The 17,500-nt window shown below is 34.4% G+C and overlaps 1 protein-coding gene and 1 long non-coding RNA gene across 6 annotated transcripts in view; one reads left to right on the top strand and one right to left on the bottom strand.

The window, feature by feature from the left end:
- Positions 1–6,326, top strand: part of LOC109068272 — a 7,423-nt gene extending 1,097 nt beyond the window's left edge. The window contains exons 1-7 of one of the 4 annotated variants that reach the window (XR_006162810.1): positions 74–153; positions 2,051–2,124; positions 2,470–2,546; positions 3,360–3,458; positions 4,298–4,386; positions 4,624–4,826; positions 6,257–6,326. This is a non-coding gene — a long non-coding RNA (uncharacterized LOC109068272). Of the gene's footprint in view, positions 1–53; positions 154–2,050; positions 2,125–2,469; positions 2,547–3,359; positions 3,459–4,297; positions 4,387–4,623; positions 4,827–6,256 lie in introns of those variants that run through there. The other 3 variants (XR_002013992.2, XR_006162811.1, XR_006162812.1) reach the window with 3 other exon arrangements.
- The window catches only part of LOC109068269 (cell wall integrity and stress response component 4-like), a 17,863-nt gene continuing 5,678 nt past the window's right edge, over positions 5,316–17,500 (bottom strand). For both annotated transcript variants that reach the window (XM_042778267.1, XM_042778266.1), the window contains exons 2-5: positions 14,220–14,396; positions 9,189–9,554; positions 7,731–7,879; positions 5,316–6,526 (exon numbers count right to left, since the gene is read on the bottom strand). In XM_042778267.1, coding sequence (XP_042634201.1) covers positions 6,482–6,526; positions 7,731–7,879; positions 9,189–9,554; positions 14,220–14,396 — 737 coding nt within the window. In that variant the 3' untranslated portion in view covers positions 5,316–6,481. The remainder of the gene's footprint in view (positions 6,527–7,730; positions 7,880–9,188; positions 9,555–14,219; positions 14,397–17,500) is intronic.

Genomic DNA, 17,500 nt, shown 5'->3' on the forward strand with positions numbered 1-17,500 from the left:
TCTTAATCAAACACACCTGATTCAGGTCACAGAGATTCCACAGACCTTGAAATGGTGTCAGACAAAGGAGACATCCAAAATGTGCAGTGTTGGGCTTCTACAGCATGGGTTGACCTGAGGCAATGGAAAGTTTTTCTTATGCCCCTACTGAACGTAAGCATGTTTTTTTTTTTTTTTTTTTTTTGCGATAAGGGGTTAATAGGAAGAAGAGCAGGGGTCCACGGCTCCCATCCCTAACCAGGATTTCCCATTGACAATACATACGGGCAAATAATGTGTGACAAAAAAGGAAGATGCAAGGTTCCTGGTGCACAGGAACACCCAAAGTGATGTGCAAAATTTGTAATGTACACCTCTGTTTCACAACAGAGAAGAAGTGCTTTTTTTGTTTTATGAAAGTTTGAATTTTAATTCAGTGAAGTACATGATATGACATGACACAGAACATCAGGGCGGGAAAAACTTCAGTCGGAGGGTCACTGTCCTGCTGACCCAGTTTGGCAGTCCTGCACTATGACACAAACCCTACGTCTGTATCAAATGCAATGTATCAATGTGTTTCAATTTGTTGTGTTTCCTTTTTACATAATGATTTCTTGACATTTTTTGACAGATTTGTGATTTTGTATTGCTTTCTGATCATTGTCTTATGGATATGTGAATGGAGAATTTTCTCAGCGATTCTGCACCATTGTTGCACAATATTTTGGGATGGGGTGAGGGGTGGTCAAAAATGTTTTATCAATTAAAATTTCCCAAATAAACCAAAAAAGATATATATATATATATATATATATATATATATATATATATATATATATATATATATATATATAATCATGTACCATCAAAATGTGTGCAGTTAGAGTGTAATTGCAAGGCTTCCCCATTTGGTTAAAATATTGACTAGGCTATGTGAGTATTTTTTTATTTATATGAGAAAGTATTTTTATTTTTAGCACAATGTTTGTATTAGTTTGTTTTGAGTGTGATTGTACACAAGAACGAGAGCCATGAGTTCTGTTTCAGGAGGATAGCCGTTTCATCCTTATTTTATATTTTATTTGACTTCCATCACAATAAACTACAAGTGATGCTGGTTTTATCAATGTCTGTCAAAATAAGGCGATCAATTTTGTGTTTGTGTTAGCTTCTGTGAAGAGAACATTTCCTTTAGTTTCACTAATGAAATAGTGCCCTCTTTTGGTCAGTTGTAGATCTGTGTCTTTGTGTACAGTGAGTATAATTTTATTTTTTGATGTTCTGCTTAGATGTTTTTTTTTTTAAAGGAAAGTATAGTATAGTGTTGCACATAGTTTGTTTGTGTTGAGTTTTACATATATAATTTTTTTTTTTTTTTTTTTTTTTTTGCATTGGTTTATTATAATATATATAAAAAAAATGTTCTAAATATACAACAAATAATCAGGTGTTGAACGGATGATGTCCGTCAGGTTCCAACCGTTCTTGTGGAACGTGTTCCTGTCACTAATGGCGCTTTTCTACTGCACGGTCCTGCATGGAGGTGGCGGCTGGGGGTTTTAGCTAAAATAGGAGCGGCACACTAGTTGCATTGGTGTGGGATCCCTGCTTATTATTATTTGCTTAATCATTTTAAAATGGTTTTATCATTGCTTTTAGTCAGACCAGGTAAAGAAAACAACACACATAGGCCTTCACCAAGATAATATAACATCACCTTGTCTGTTATTTGAAGCAAACATCCATCCCCTTCTTAAAAGTCTGTGTTGAAAGAGAGCTGTCTGTTGTGCTATTTAATTAAGCCGACTGCTGTAGTCTATATCAGCTTAGGCGTGTTCTCCCTTTATTTTTAATTTGTATATCTACAAATTAAAAATGGCCTAGTGGTTAGAGAGTTTGACTCCTAACCCTAAAGTTGTGGGTTCGAGTCTCGGACCGGCAATACCATGACTGAGGTGCCCTTGAGCAAGGCACCAAACCCCCAGCTGCTCCCCGGCCGCCGCAGCATAAATGGCTGCCCACTGCTCCAAGTTGAAGAGCCCTGGTTTATAATGAACTTTGTTCACAGTTTCAGCTTGAAACTCCACAGAGAAGAAATGGAGCAGCTCAGGAGAGAGGCGGACATTCTCAAAAACAAACTCAGTAGGTCATGAACTAGTCACTCTTCATCTTTGAGGTCAGAGATTGATGAACTGAATTACATATATACTCTATAGCGTTAGACGGATAAATCAAGCTCTTACAGTGTAGTGTTATTACAGTCAGGGCTCTCTGCCAGAGCAAATGCACGTTGTGTCCAAATAAACACACATAGCCGTTCCACTGCTTTTCAGTGTCACACAAATAAACATCATGCTCAGATACTGCTTGTGTTTGTGTTGGCTTCATAGTCATATGGCCTTCAATATTGATAGACAGTCAGACTCTGCTTACATTTATATCGTGTTCATAAATGTTAAAAAAGCAAACTGGTTTGTGTTTCTGTAGTCCGGCAGGAGGAAGATATGTTCCAGCTCCAGTCAGAGGCCAGAGAAACAAGGAGACAGTATGAACACAGCTCTAAAGTAAAGAAATTACACACACGCTCATATATGTACACTACTGCTCAAAAGTTTGGGGTCAGGATGAAAGCAGTTAATAGTGTTATTCAACAAGCATGCATTAAATTGATCAGAAGTGACAGTGAAGACATTTATAATGTACAAAAGATTTCAAATCAATGCTATTCTTTTGAACTTTCTATCTATAAAATAATCCTGGAAAATAAATGCATCACAGATTCCACAAAAATATGAAGCAGCACAACTGTTTCAACACTGATAACAATAAGAAGTGTTTCTTGAGCAGCAAATAAGCATATTAAAATTAATTTTGAAGGATCATGTGACACTGAAGACAGGAGTAATGATGCTGAAAATTCAGCTTTACACCACAGCAATAAATTACATTTTTAAATATATTTAAATAGAAAACAGTTATTTAATATTGTAATAATATTTCACAGTATTACTGTATCAAATAAACGCAGCCTTGGTGAGCAGAAGAGACTTCTTTCAAAAACATTGCAAAACCTTTGCATTTTCTCTTCCTTTTCATTATTTATCTTAAAGGAGTGTTTTTGGTGCATTTTTTTTACTCGGGGTTTCTTTGATTCTCAAACAGGCTGTTTTTGCTACTATACCTTTATGTACATTTAAATTGACTTCTGTATGCAAATGACTTCTATTATGATTGGCTAACGTTTGCAAACAAACTCAGGTCATGGTGCTGAATATGCAAGAGTCGTTTACATAAGAATTTATGTTCTGAATGTAAACAGCATGTTCAGTGTGCAGTTTTGGTTCAGTTCACACTCATGTGAGGTTTGTGTTCTGCAGACGTTAGAGTTTCACAGACTCGTACCGCACACACAGTTTTGAACTCGCTCGGATGGTGTCACAGTACCAGCACACTCAACAGAAAGTGCCTGACCTCAGGTGAGTGCGTCCACAACACAAAGGCTGGAGAAACTGATATACAGTGCCATTTCAGTTTTGCCAAAAATTGCGAATTTTTATTTTATATTCAATAATTTGAGTTTGTTTTTAATACATTTTTTGTTAAATTTTTTTAACATGTCTATATAGATTTTATAAAAATTTTGTATTTAGTTTTTGTTATTTTAGTAAAATGAGAAATGCTGCTTTGACAAATAAATATTTAGTAAATAGTAAAAAGTAGTAAATATGTCATTTTGTTTTATTTTTGAAAATAATAATTGAAATAATAACAATCATATTATTTAAAGTAATACAGAAAATCTGTTTTGAATATGAAAATGCAACACACAACTCTACTCAGAAAGAGTTTGACTTTTTAAATACATTTTAAATGTATTTGGAGCACGTTTACATAAATATTTGTTATGTTTGTCTTTAGATTATCATTTTTGAATCATTCACAGTAAGACCAGAAATGTATTAAAAAAGTAAAGTCAATTTTGATTTCATCTAAAAAATCTTAGCAGTTCATAACTTATGTTTCCAGTTTTGTGTCAAATTTCAAAAACTGACATCATTTAGTGTGTATTTTAAAAACTTTATTAATTAAAAAAGAACACTGTGACTTTAAATCCACTTTCACAAGTCATTACACAAATTAAACATAACACATTTTATTTTATTTCAATTAATGTTTATTTTATTTCAAGTAATTACAATGTTTTATTTTTTATGGTTTAGTTAACTATAATAACCCTTGACTAAAGGAGAGTGTTTTTGTGTGTGTGTGTGTGTGTGTGTGTGTGTGTGTGTGTGTGTGTGTGTGTGTGTTTTAGAGTCACTGTGTCAGAGCTGAAGGACGAGGTGCGAGGTCTCGTCCTGAGAGAAACCCTCTCCACACCTGCACAGGTACCACAGAAACCAGGTGAGATGCAGCTGTGAACACACACCAGTGAAAGGGTCTGATCATGCTTCTGTTGTTTTCCCCTTGAGAGCTATTTCTAATGTTAGTCATTTAGCCTCTCTGGGACCTTTAGAGTCAAACCAGCTGTTTTTGGCTGCAGCGCCTGTAAGATTTCTGTGCGGTCGCCCTCTTTGGATGTGGCATCCTTTCAGATTTCTCTCACTACTAACAATTACCAATTTTTCTAATTGTTTTTAGAGCCATCAAATAGGTGGAGGCACCAGTGTGTCCGTTTAAAATCAGACCTGACAGGAAATGACCTCAGCGATGCTGGAAGTGGGCTTAATAGTAACCTTGACAATAATGCTGAAGGTGTGGAGAGAGTTTCAGACAGCCCTCCAGATCTCAGTCTCAGTGACCTCTGACCTTAAACCTGATGGAAACCTCTGTCTAATGTTGATGTAAGTAGGTTTAAAGAGTGTAACAAACAGTTCACTTGTGTCATTCAGGCCTAAACAGTGCTAATTTTGCTATAATTGATCTACGTTCATGTAAAATCAAGTCCATGGGCACAGAGTTTTTGCAGTATTTTTTATGACTGACACATTAGACACAGATAGTCTTAATAGGCTGTGCAAGTATTGGTATTAGCTACCAATGTATGTTGCAAAACAGCTTTTGAAATGATGCAAAAAGAGTGTTTTCAATATGAACATGCAACGCATATCATCCATTTATTCAAAGTGTTTGACTCAGGGTTGTGTACGTTTTAAATGTTTTTGCAGTCAGTATTTGGAGTATGTTTGCAAAATGCATTGATTTGTTCACAGTAAGACCAGTAATGTGTATTAAGAAAGTAAATAGTCAATTCTGATTTCACGTTGACTTCAAATTTTTTGAAAAAAGAAAAACACTTTTTACCACTTAAAATAAGTAAAGTGACAATTTAGTGTATTTTAAAGATTTTATTAATTAAAAGAACAATGTGTAATAAGAAACACTTTAAATCCACTTCCACACATTATTACACAAAGTAAACATCACACATCCATCAGCCAACACACCACAAAGATGGAAATACTGTATTATTGTCTGGTTCATCAATCAATAAAAAAATGTTGGACATTGAATCTATAGCTACATTTTTTTTTCTCAGTTTTTATAAAACATTTCAGGCACAAGAAAAGCATTCAAATTATGGCTATTTATTGATTAATGTCTGTTTTTTTTGTACCCTCTTTGTCGAAGTGCACACAAATGGATTTTTGAAAACAGTTGAATTTTGTAACATCATGAGGCAAGAGCCAGTTGCATTTTCAACGTTGTTTTGTCTATTTGATGACATTCCAAATGATGTAAACAATTCCACATTTTCATTTGATGTTAAGTGAACATCTATATAACTGACAAAAATGCTATTTCTCACGGAACTAAACAGAATGAAGTGAAATGAACACTGGGAAATCATTACTGATGTCGTTCATACAGTATTAAAGGAATGCGTCAGGTTTAAAAAAGGTTCAGTTTCATCTCTCAGTTTGTAAAAACAAGCAAAAATCAGTTTACAGTAATGCACTTATTATAGAAGTCTCTCCTTTTGCATGTCGTGCAAAAGTAATTGAAGAAAACTGAATAAAACTTAGCAGACTATTATAACATAAGTGTCATGTTAACATGAATATTGTTTAAGTCTTGTGGCTGTACTGTAGAAAATGCTCTTTATTGTTTATTCTGGTACCGCATAGACTTGCACTATAAGTGCATTACTGTAAACATGATTGTTGCTGACTGAGAGAGACATTGAAATTTTGTGTGGTGAACTTGGAACATTTCTTTCAAGGAATAATTCACCAAATTTGTTTCTACATTCTACTCCCAAATATTCCTGCAGCACACAGCCCTTCCCAAACCCCACATAAAGTGCAAGAAAACTACCCAACGGACAGGAACTGATAGCCACGGTGAATTTAACAACTAAAGTGGAGTATTACGCTACATTTAGTCCTGTAACAGAACAGAAGTGTTTGTGCCTCTATGAAGCACTATTAATTGTGTCTGTGTTGTGTTGATCAGAGGACGTTGGGCGCTCTGAAGATGATGAGGAACGTCTGGGTTTTCAGTAGCTGTACATGGAGAGAGGTGCGTCCTCCAGCATATCATCCTGAAACACACAGATATCAGCGAGTCATTCTCAGGAAACACTGTCATTTGTGAGCTATGTATGTGCATCACTGGTAGACTTACCAGTAACTGAACAGAACTTTCATTACATATAGGTTTAGTGTAAATTCATTTTTACAAATGTTCATTAGGCTATTTTTGTTTTAATACATCACTGTTAAATTTTAATTAGTTATGTATATATATAAAAAAACTATTTTTTTTTTATAAATAAAGGCTTTTCTTTCGTCTTGTTAATGTGTCACATTTCCCCCTACACACACATATTTACATCATATTTAAGGGAGTGACATCAATTTTATTTTATTTTTTAGATCAATATCATAGTTAACCCTTCCACTTCAAATAAAAAATTAAAATTAATACCATTCTATTAAGCATACAATATTCTTAACGGAACACAAAATTTAGAAATTAAAATATAATACATTTACTATGTTATTTTATTAGGGTTTTTCCCCCCAATTATTTAAAAATTTTCCCCAGTGGATTTTTAAGTGACATTAATTGATAAAAAAAAAATCATAGTATTTTCATAAATCATTGGGTTTTAATGACCACTTTTCTCTAAATGTTTTTTTTTTCTTGGATTTTCAGAGAAAAGTAGAATTGCTGAATTTTTCCCTGCACTTTGTTAAGCCTTGTTAACCAGACACATACACACACACACACACACACACACACACACACACACACACACATATATATATATATATATATAATATTTAGGGAGTGGCATCATAAACAATTTAGCTTTTTCATTTATCATAGTGACATCCTGAGTTCAACAATAACCCTTCAAATTAAATGATTTTAAAAATAGAATAGCATTGCCATTAATTTATGAGTTATTATAGAAAAATTGTCAATTTTTTTCTTCAAACATCATAAAAATATTATTATTATTATTATTATTATTATTTTAATCAACGTCATAGTAATCCCTCTAATGATTATGATGGTTATGGTCCTGGTACTTTGAGTCTAAAATAGGAAAATTTAAGCTTCAGCAAAATAACCTTATTAAATAACCTTTTTCTTTTTAAACAGCAATATCATTTGTATACACAGCATCTAAATGCTTTCCTAAGAATGATACTTTTCCTGTCAGTGTTGAATGTTTGTCACATGGCTGATTGAGCTAGTATGTGTTTTAAAATGACTTGTGGAAGCTGAGGTCTCACCATGGGGAGATCTTGAAGTCTGCGAAACTCTGGACCACCATTTGTGTTTCTGAATTTGAGGAATATGAGGACCGACACGATGGCAGCGATGACGACGAACGCTGACACCAGTCCAGCAAGGAGAGGGTCAGTGGACGCTTTGCTATTGTCTAGAAGAACGAAAACAGAGAAAGAGAGGGAGAATAATACTAGCACACTTTCTGGAAGATATGGAAATAGTGTGTGTTTGTGTGCATGAACGTTTCTGCAGTGACGCCACAAATATGTGTCAGCGTGAAGATGTCCCTCACAGCTCGCCGTTCCTCTGCACATATAATGACGCTCTTGTTTTCCACACGCACTGTTATTAGCCTCTCTGCTGTTAGACCTCTATTCATATCCAGTTTATGAGGATTTCTTTTGCTCGCCATTGTGGTAAACAAAAATGCAGATGTGCACTGTAAATATTTTTGCATGCAGCTGCATTCGCCCACAAAAGCATCAACCAAATGAATAATCACGTGATGTTTGATAATCACAGCAATAAATCATGTCCACATTGAAAGACGGCAGGCTTTCTGCCCAAATCAGCAGCAGAGGTCTCCAGCAGAATGCAATGCTTTTGTCAAAATCAGTCAGTCGGGTCATAATTACACAGCCATTTTAATGCAGATGGTGCTACAGTACTTAAATATAAATACAGTATTCACACTGAAAATTACTGATAAATATAGTTACAAATATATTTAAATGTATTATTATATATTATCAAGTGTAATGTGTAAACCTTTATACTGAAATGGTAAATATATTCTATTTTTACTGTATTTTTGATCAAATAAATGCAACCTTGGTGAGCAGAAGAAACCTTTCACATTAAAAATATAAAATAAAGCACTGATGAATATAGTTTATAATAATACATATTTAAGTGTATTTAAACATAATAAGTGTAATATATATATTTAATGATAAGAACTGAGAATTTATACCAAAAAGTAATGACATGTATTGTTTATTAAATATATTATGCAGTATATAAGTGTATTTAAATATATTAAGTGTAATATATATGAAATATTAAGGATTCATATTAAAAAGTACTGATGAATATAAATGATAATAAATACATTATATCTAAGTGTATTTAAATATATTATGTGTAATATAAATTTAATATTAAGAATTTAGAATTCATACTGAAGAGTACTAATGAGTCTAGTTTATGATAATTAAATACATTGTATTAAATTTAAATATATAAAGTCTAATATATATTTAATAAAGAATTTTAATGAAAAGTACCAATATAGTGTATTTAAATACATTTAATATATTTACATTTTAATACAGTTAATATTAATTGCGTTAAGGTTTCAAACAATTCTTATTTACTTGAAGCTAGGATATTATGTTGTTTTAAAGATGTATGATCATGAAGACTAATGCAAAGCGGGATTAGCCGGTGTTTTCACGTACCGTGGTCTCCGACGTTCAGAGCTGAGGGGGTGTCGCCGTGGGCTTCGGCCCGGACAGGACTGCTGCTTGCTGGGACAGTGGTGGAATTACTGGGGGATGATGCTGGAGTGGATCTCCATCTGCTGCGAGCGCTCGTTGATTCTGGGCTGCTCGTGTCAGGAGCTCGGCTGGATGTCGGGTGGAGCGTGCGGATGTGAATGGTGCTTGTGGGCTCAAGGGTCGTTGATGGAAGGAGCGTAGTTGTATTTACCATGGTAACTGCTGTCTTATTATTCACAGGTGACACATCCGAGTCATTTCGACTGTCTGAGATGTTCCCAGAAAAACTGACATTCTCTGCCGGGGCGGATGAGTTTTTCAACGTCTCTAAAGGTGAAACAAACACAGTGGTGTTAAATCAGCAACAAGTGTTGTGCTCACTCAGATTTGAGTGCAACTTCCAAAAAAAGTTTTCAAAAATTTTCCTTGCTTTATTTGGGGATTTATAAGATTTTTTTATGTTTTTAATTAGGTTTATTATGCTCACCAAAGCTGCATTCATTTGATCAAAAATGCAGTAAAAACAGCAAAATAGTGAAATATTATTGCAATTTAAAATAACTGTTTTCTAACTGAATACATTATAAAATGTAATTTATTCCTGTGATGAAAAGCTGAATTTTCAGCATCATTACTCCACATGATTCTTCAGAAATCATTCTAATATGCTGATTTGCTGATCAAGAAATATTTCTTATTATTATCAGTGTTGAAAACAGCTGCTTCATATTTTTGTGTAAAACATGAAAACAGACTAGAATTTCTAGAAAGTTTAAAAGAACAGCATTTATTTGAAATAGAAATCTTATGTAACAATGTTTTTCTTGATTTAATGCACATTTAATATACATATGTATTTAATAACTAAATAAATGTTAAGTGTATAAAAATATATATTTGTATTAAATATATTAAGTGTTAAACATTTTCTTTTGTAACATTATCAATGTCTTTACTGACACTTCTGATCAATCTGATGCATCCTTGCATCCTAATTTATTAAAAAATCTTACTGAAACATTTGAACAGTAGTGTACAGAGTTTACTTTCAAAAAGAACTAATGCGTTGTTAAAAAGTTTTTTTTTTTTTTTTTTTGGTCATGTCTTATCTTGAATATTGCACAAAGTAAGCTGGAACCGTCACTGGTGCCCACTTTAAAAAAGAAGAAAAAATAGAAGAAAAAAATGGGTGTGTGATGTCCCTGGTGGGCAAAACTGTAATTATTACCATGTCTCCATGGTAACCTCTACATAATTCCACAAACATGGCAGCATATGACAGATCTGCCAACAGAAATGTTGTCAATCACTGAAAAACAACATGCAAACTGAGCTGAATAAATGACAGATGAAATGCAGCTTTGGGCTTTTTCAGTTAAATTCATGAGCACATGACTCGACGGGCGGCTACATGTTCAGCGCCGTTTCTTCGGTTGTTGATGCCTTTGTTAAACACTAAAAGCATTTCCAACTCATTTTAACTCCTGTAATGAAATGTGATATTCAGTAAGATTTAATCCATCAGTAAGTGGTTGGATTGTGAAAATTGGTCTCTTTATGACTGATGAAAAATAAGAGAGCTTGATGATGTCAGACAGAAAGGAAAGCTGTTTCAGAGGAGGAGTAAGTCATTCTTTCATTTCAGTGATTACAAAGACATCCTTTTTTCTTTTTTTTACCATGGAATGAAAAAAAACTATGTAAATAGAGTTTTTTGCATGAGTTTGTGCATGTGCTCATGCCAGGTATGAGGGGTTAATTGGATCGGTTGTTTTACAGACTAAAAGGAAACTGATCTGAATGTGAAAACACTGAACGTTTGCCACATTTGTGTGAGTTCTTTAAAGAAAGAGAAAAGAGAGGCTGTGTTCAAAATAGCACTACCTAGCATACTATTACTATTTCTTCAGTATGTACAGTACACTACCATTCAAAAGTTTGGGGTCAGTAAGAATATTCATTTCTTGAAAAACACTTTTATTCAGCAAGGATGCATACAATTGATCACAAGTGACAGTCAAAATGTTTATAATGTTAAACAAAGATTTATTTGACATAATGCTGTTCTTTTGAATTCTCTATTCATCAAATAATCCTGAAAATCCATTCAATATGAAGCAGTGCAACACTGATAATAATCAGAAATGTTTCTTGAGCAGCAAATCAGCATATTAGAATGGTTTCTGATGGATTGTGTGGAGTAATGATGCAGAAAATTCAGCTTTGCATCACAGAAATAAATTACATTTTAAAATCTATTCAAATAGAAAGCAGTTATTTTTAAGTTGAAATGAAATTTCACAATATTACTATATTTTGACTGTTTTTTTGTAACCTTGGTGAGCAGAAGAAACCTTTCACATTAAAAATATAAAATAATTGCATTTATTTTTAAGATAGATGCACTCAGAAAATTAAATATGCACATTAACAATGTAGCATGTTGCTATGTAAAAGCACATATTGTGTATGTTTTAAGTGTGTTAGTATTTTATCTGGATGCAGTCAGTGAGAGTATCTGAGCTCTGCAGTAATGCAGCAGGATGATTGTTAATGGTGTTGGTGAGATCTTTGATGGTTTGTGGAGTGAACCACAGTTGTTCTGTTTGACAGCGCGTGTCTGTGCATGTGAGATGTGTGTGTGTGTGTGTGTGTGTGTGTGTGTGTGTGTGTGTGTGTGTGTGTGTGTGTGTGTGTGTGTGTGTGTCATGAGGATTCAAACTCTCACACTCTCATGTTAGATCTCACACTGCACTAACTCACTGTCTCTCTTTATGTCGTTTTACATTGCTGTCGCAGTTCAGAACCACTGATTGTTGTGTAAATGATCTGTCCTGTCAGGTCAGGTAGAAAAGTGAAAGAATTCACCCAATGATGAAACTTCTTTTATTTGCGCACTCTCATGTTGTTCTAAACTTGTTGAAATGTGTCTTTGCTTGCCATTTTTGATTATGAAGCAGCAGGAATGTGATTTTCAGCCAATGATGACATAGATACTGGTGTGTTCTGCTTTTGTGTTTCACAGAAGAAAGAAAGGTACGCGGGTTTGGAACAACATAATGTGAATAAATGATGACAGAATTTTCGTTCTTAGGTTAAATATTCCTTTGTGGTGGTCTCAACGATGTTTGTTTGAAATTAGCAGAAAATGTGTAGAATGAGTCTGAATTTTTTTCAAAGAATAGTGTTATTCTATATTGTTATTATTTATATAGTATTTATTCATATTTTAAATGAGATTTATTTAAATAAACTTTAAAATGTTAATAAATGCTATATAAATAATAATAAATTAAAATGAAAAGTCAAAATATAAAAATTTATATACAAGTATTTCAGTTACTTGTCAAAGCAACATTGCTATTTTTTTCTAATATATATTTACACACACAGTGGTGTGAAAAATTGTTGGCCCCCTTCCTGATTTTTTTGCATGTTTGTCACACTTCAATGTTTCAGATCATCAAACAAATTTAAATATTAGTAAAAGATAACACAGTGTGAACAAAGTGAACACAACGTGCAGTTTTTAAATGAAGGTTTTTATTATTAAGGGAAAACAAAATCCTAAACTACATGGCCCTGTGTGAAGAAGTGTTTGCCCCCTAAAGCTAATAACTGGTTGGGTCACCCTTAGCAGGAACAGCTGCAATCAAGTGTTTGTGATATCTTGCACTGAGTCTGTTACAGCGCTGTGGAGGAGTTTTGGTCCACTCATCTGTGCAGAATTGTTGTAATTCAGCCACATTGGAGGGTTTGAGCATGAACCGCCTTTTTAAGGTCATGCCACAGCATCTCAGTAGGATTCAGCTCAGGACTTTGACTAGGCCACTCCAAAGTCTTCATTTAGTTTTTCTTCAGCCATTCAGAGGTGGACTTGCTGGTGTTTTGGATCATTGTCCTGCTGCAGAACCCAAGTTCGTTCAGCTTGAGGTCACGAACAGATGGCCGGACATTCTCCTTCAGGATTTTTTGGTAAACAGCAGAATTCATGTTTCCATTTAACACAGCAAGTCTTCCAGGTCCTGAAGCAGCAAAACAGCCCCAGACCATCTCACTACCACCACCATATTTTACTGTTGGTATGATGTTCTTTTTCTGAAATGCAGTGTTACTTTTACGCCAGACGTAATGGGACACACACCTTCCAAAAAGTTCAACTTTGTCTTGTCAGTCCACAGAGTATTTTCCCAAAAGTCTTGGGGACATTAAGATGTTTTCTGGCAAAACTGAGACGAGCCTTTATGTTCTTTTTGCTCAGCAGCAGTTTTCGTCTTGGAACTCTGCCACGCAGACCATTTTTGCCCAGTCTCTTTCTTATGGTGGAGTCACGAACACTGACCTTAACTGAGGCAAGAGAGGCCTGCAGTTCTTAGGATGTTGTTGTGGGGGCTTTTGTGACCTCTTGGATGAGTCGTCGCTGTGCTCTTGGGGTAATTTTGGTCGGCCAGCCACTCCTGGGAAGGTTCTCCACTGTTCCATGTTTTTGTCATTTGTGAATAATGGCTCTCACTGTGGTTCGAGAGGTTTACGCACACTCTAAGAAAAGTCCCTAAAAACAGATCTGGGCTTATGCACCTAGGTTTTTGAATGATCTTTGCCAAAATTATTAACAAATAATACTTTTTATCACTCAAAAACTGAGATGCATAAGCTCAGATGAATGCGGTCTACAATCAATCAGCCCAAAAACAAATACAAAACCTGTACTAATTGAAAGATAAAAAGTTTAATAATTAAAACTAGTTGGAAATACAAAAAATTATAGTTTAAAATGGTTTTTAAAAGGCAAGTTGTTTTTGAGTTTGAATACAAGATTAGGTCAAGGATTTTCAGCACAGCAGAAGGGTTAAAGAAATGTTTTGAACCCAGTGACTAGTGCTTCTTCACAAACGCTGATTGTGGCAGTAGGAACTTGTATTACACATCAGATTGAGGGTTGACAACACTGTCGATCTCAGATTAAATACCCAGAGTAAGTAAATGTTGTACCTGTTGTTGTGTCTGTGTGCAGCGTGGGCTCAGTGCTGTTGGTGATGTTAGTAGAGGACTGTGTCTGATTGCTGCTGGGGCTCGAGGTCAAGTTGACATCAGTCACTCCGTTTCTTCTATGTGACATGTGAAGCGATGAGGACACGTTAGCCGCAGACGACACACAGAGATAATCACCTGAAGATGGGAGGAAAACCAGGACCGAGATGACGTATGAATCAGAACTAGGGAAAATTGTAGCCTGTAGCTTAAATTATTCAAAGTAATCTGCATATTTAAATGAAAATGGGTATTATCATGAATTAAAAATGAGAGAATGTCTGAATCTACAAAGAAAGAATGTTTAAACGGAGCTCTTTTCTGTCTTAGTGTTAATAATTAATTCAATCATTTAATTAAGCATGTGTTTGGGGAGGAACTATCTGTTTGTCTGACTAATAATAAATGAGTGTTGAGGAAACCTGTCATTATATGTGCAATTCAGGATTTGAACAACCCTTTAACTCAATTAATGAACTTTAAACTATCATTTGTGCTACAGATATGAATGATACTTCAAATTATATGACTTGAGAAAAAATTCAACAGACTTGCATTGAAGGAGGGGCCTGCGCAAAAGTAATATTTTTTTATGTTTTTGAAAGAAGACTTTTAAGCTCACCGGGACTGAAAGCATTTAATGAAAAATACAGTAAAAACAGTAATATTGTGAAATATTATTACTATCTCAAAAAAACTGTTTTCTATTGTAGTATATTGTGAAATGTAATTTATTTCTGTGATCAAAGCTAAATTTTCAGCATCATTACTCTAGTATTTGGCAGTCTTCAGTGTCACATGATATTTTGGTATTCTTTTTTGGTGATAAATGAAGTTTTATTTTTATTATTATTATTTATGTTTGATTCTGTTATTATTTGATGGCATTGTCAACATTTGGTTTCTTTTCTAACTGCCCACATTACAGTATAATAAGGAAGAGAATGTTAAAAAGGTTTGACAGGTTTGGCTTGATAAATGTCCTAATTATTTGCTCAGTCTCTTCTGTCAACAGATATCAGTTATCGTTCTATTTTCATCTTCTCACCCTCTGGACACCTCTGGAGTTCTGGTCTGCATGTTACCTTTCCTTGAAGTCTCTCTCTGTCTCTTTTATACAGATGTGTTTTTGAGTCTATCCAGTATATTGATCATGTCCATAAATAGCAGGTTTATTCAATCATTTTAATTAGGCTGATATTGTAATAAAATAATATCACACCTTAATTTTTCTTTTTTTTTTTTTTTTTTTTGTCCTGTCTGGTTTCAAAAGTTATCAGCCTTTTCTAGTATTTGTTGTAAATGATGTTTTGATGCCACATTTTCAGTGTAATTTTTTTTTATTAAAACTATTATTATTATTATTATTAAATAAAGTGAAAACAAAATATAAATATTAGATGGAAAAACAAATTACTAAAAAAAATTTAAATAAAAGCTAAATAGAAAAATAAGAAAATAAAAATTACAAAAGCACATTAAAATGACTTAAACTAAAATTAAAATATAAAAAGCTCATTCAAAATATTAATAATAATATAACACTGATGATTTCATTCAAATGTGATTTCACTGTGTATTTACACTATGATTTTTAAGAGTGAATGATGTTTGTCCGTGAACAGCTTGCTGGTATGATGCTAGCATGCTGTGAATAGTGGCCACAGCATTGTTATGAACAGATTCAGAATATCGGTTATCAGTCATAACTAAAAATATAATCATTTGTTGTTGATGTTGGCTAATATCTGTACATTATAATCTTACTCGAGAGACTTCCTTAAACATTGAGCTGTTACAGGATCCCTAATCTCTCGCTCGCTTGCTCATTGTGGGTCATTACCCAGAATCCCGACGGAAGTTTTTTATTATGCCACAAATGCTGCACAAATTAAACCTGGAACATTCCTTTAAAAACTTTCACGTTTAGGGGCCGTTTACACGACAATGTTTTCAGCCAAAAACGGGAAACTGTATGCATTTTGCCTGTTCGTTTACACGACAACGGGTTTTGGGGACAGAAAACGCATATTTGTGAAAACAGGTTTCAAGGTGCAAGTTTTTGAAAACGCCACCGTTGTCGTTTCCATGTAAACACCCAAAATGGGAATCTTTGAAAACGGTGACGTCATGCGTGTGCGTAGTATGTGTTAGGTATGTAGACGTGCAGTCAGTGTCGATTTTAAAGGCAAGCGCGAACAAACATACACAACAATGGCGGAGTACATAGTAGTGTTGTTGCTGCTCAAGAGTTTGTGAACGCTCCTTCAGCAAAGTGTGGATTTAGGCTATGGAGGTAAATCAGTAGCTAAACTCGAGAGGTTGGACATCTGAATGTGAGAACTTGTCATATTAATATTTGTATTTGTAAGCTGAAATTTACACTCACAGCTCTGATGTGAAAATCTGAATTTTTCAATTTGCACACTCAGACAATGATCAAAACACCAGTGTTTTGAATTGGAAGTTGTAGATTAATAGTTACCAATGTGTAAAATGACATACACAAATGTTTACGACATATTTACTTTTGCACTTTACTTCAGTTTCGCTGCACAACGTCAAGTCGGCACTTACAACCTCTCAGATCTGGCAGTACGAGTTCAAATCCTAGCGCTCTGACTTTTGCTACTCTTTTTGCAGTATTCCTGTTGCAAAACTCACTTGTGCACTTGTATATGCAGACGTGAGAGCGCAGAGCCAGGGGCGGGGCTTTGGTGCGAATGAAGACATTTAATTGGTCGATGCCTGACCAATGAACAACGCCAGCCATCGCGACTTGCCAAGAAAGAAAATTTGTGTTTTATTTTATGCATATGTATCAGTTATTTGTAAAACACTGCAAACTATTTTCACTGAATATCCTTAGCTTTTACAGGATTTTAAGACACTGCATTCATTTTGTCATTCAGGTATTATCTGGTAGACAAATAATGCAACATCTTTCATATGTATATCCCACTGCATATCGCTGTACCAGAATCGCAACATAACTCTGTTGTTTTTATTATTTTTATGATTTGTATTCATATGTATATCCCACTGCATATTGCAGAGTAATATCGCTGCACCAGAGCAGCTGAGAAACAGTTGTGACATGCTTTGATCTCACCGCCACGCGGTCATGGGGGAGCTATCAATAGTACTAAACATCTCGCGCTGTCAATCTATTTGAATGGGATTAATCAGGACAGACAGCGGTTTCACTATATTTTGCAGCGATTTTTAATTATTAACACAAT

Source organism: Cyprinus carpio, chromosome A20 (assembly GCF_018340385.1).
Source record: "Cyprinus carpio isolate SPL01 chromosome A20, ASM1834038v1, whole genome shotgun sequence".
Taxonomy (NCBI): Eukaryota; Metazoa; Chordata; class Actinopteri; order Cypriniformes; family Cyprinidae; genus Cyprinus; species Cyprinus carpio.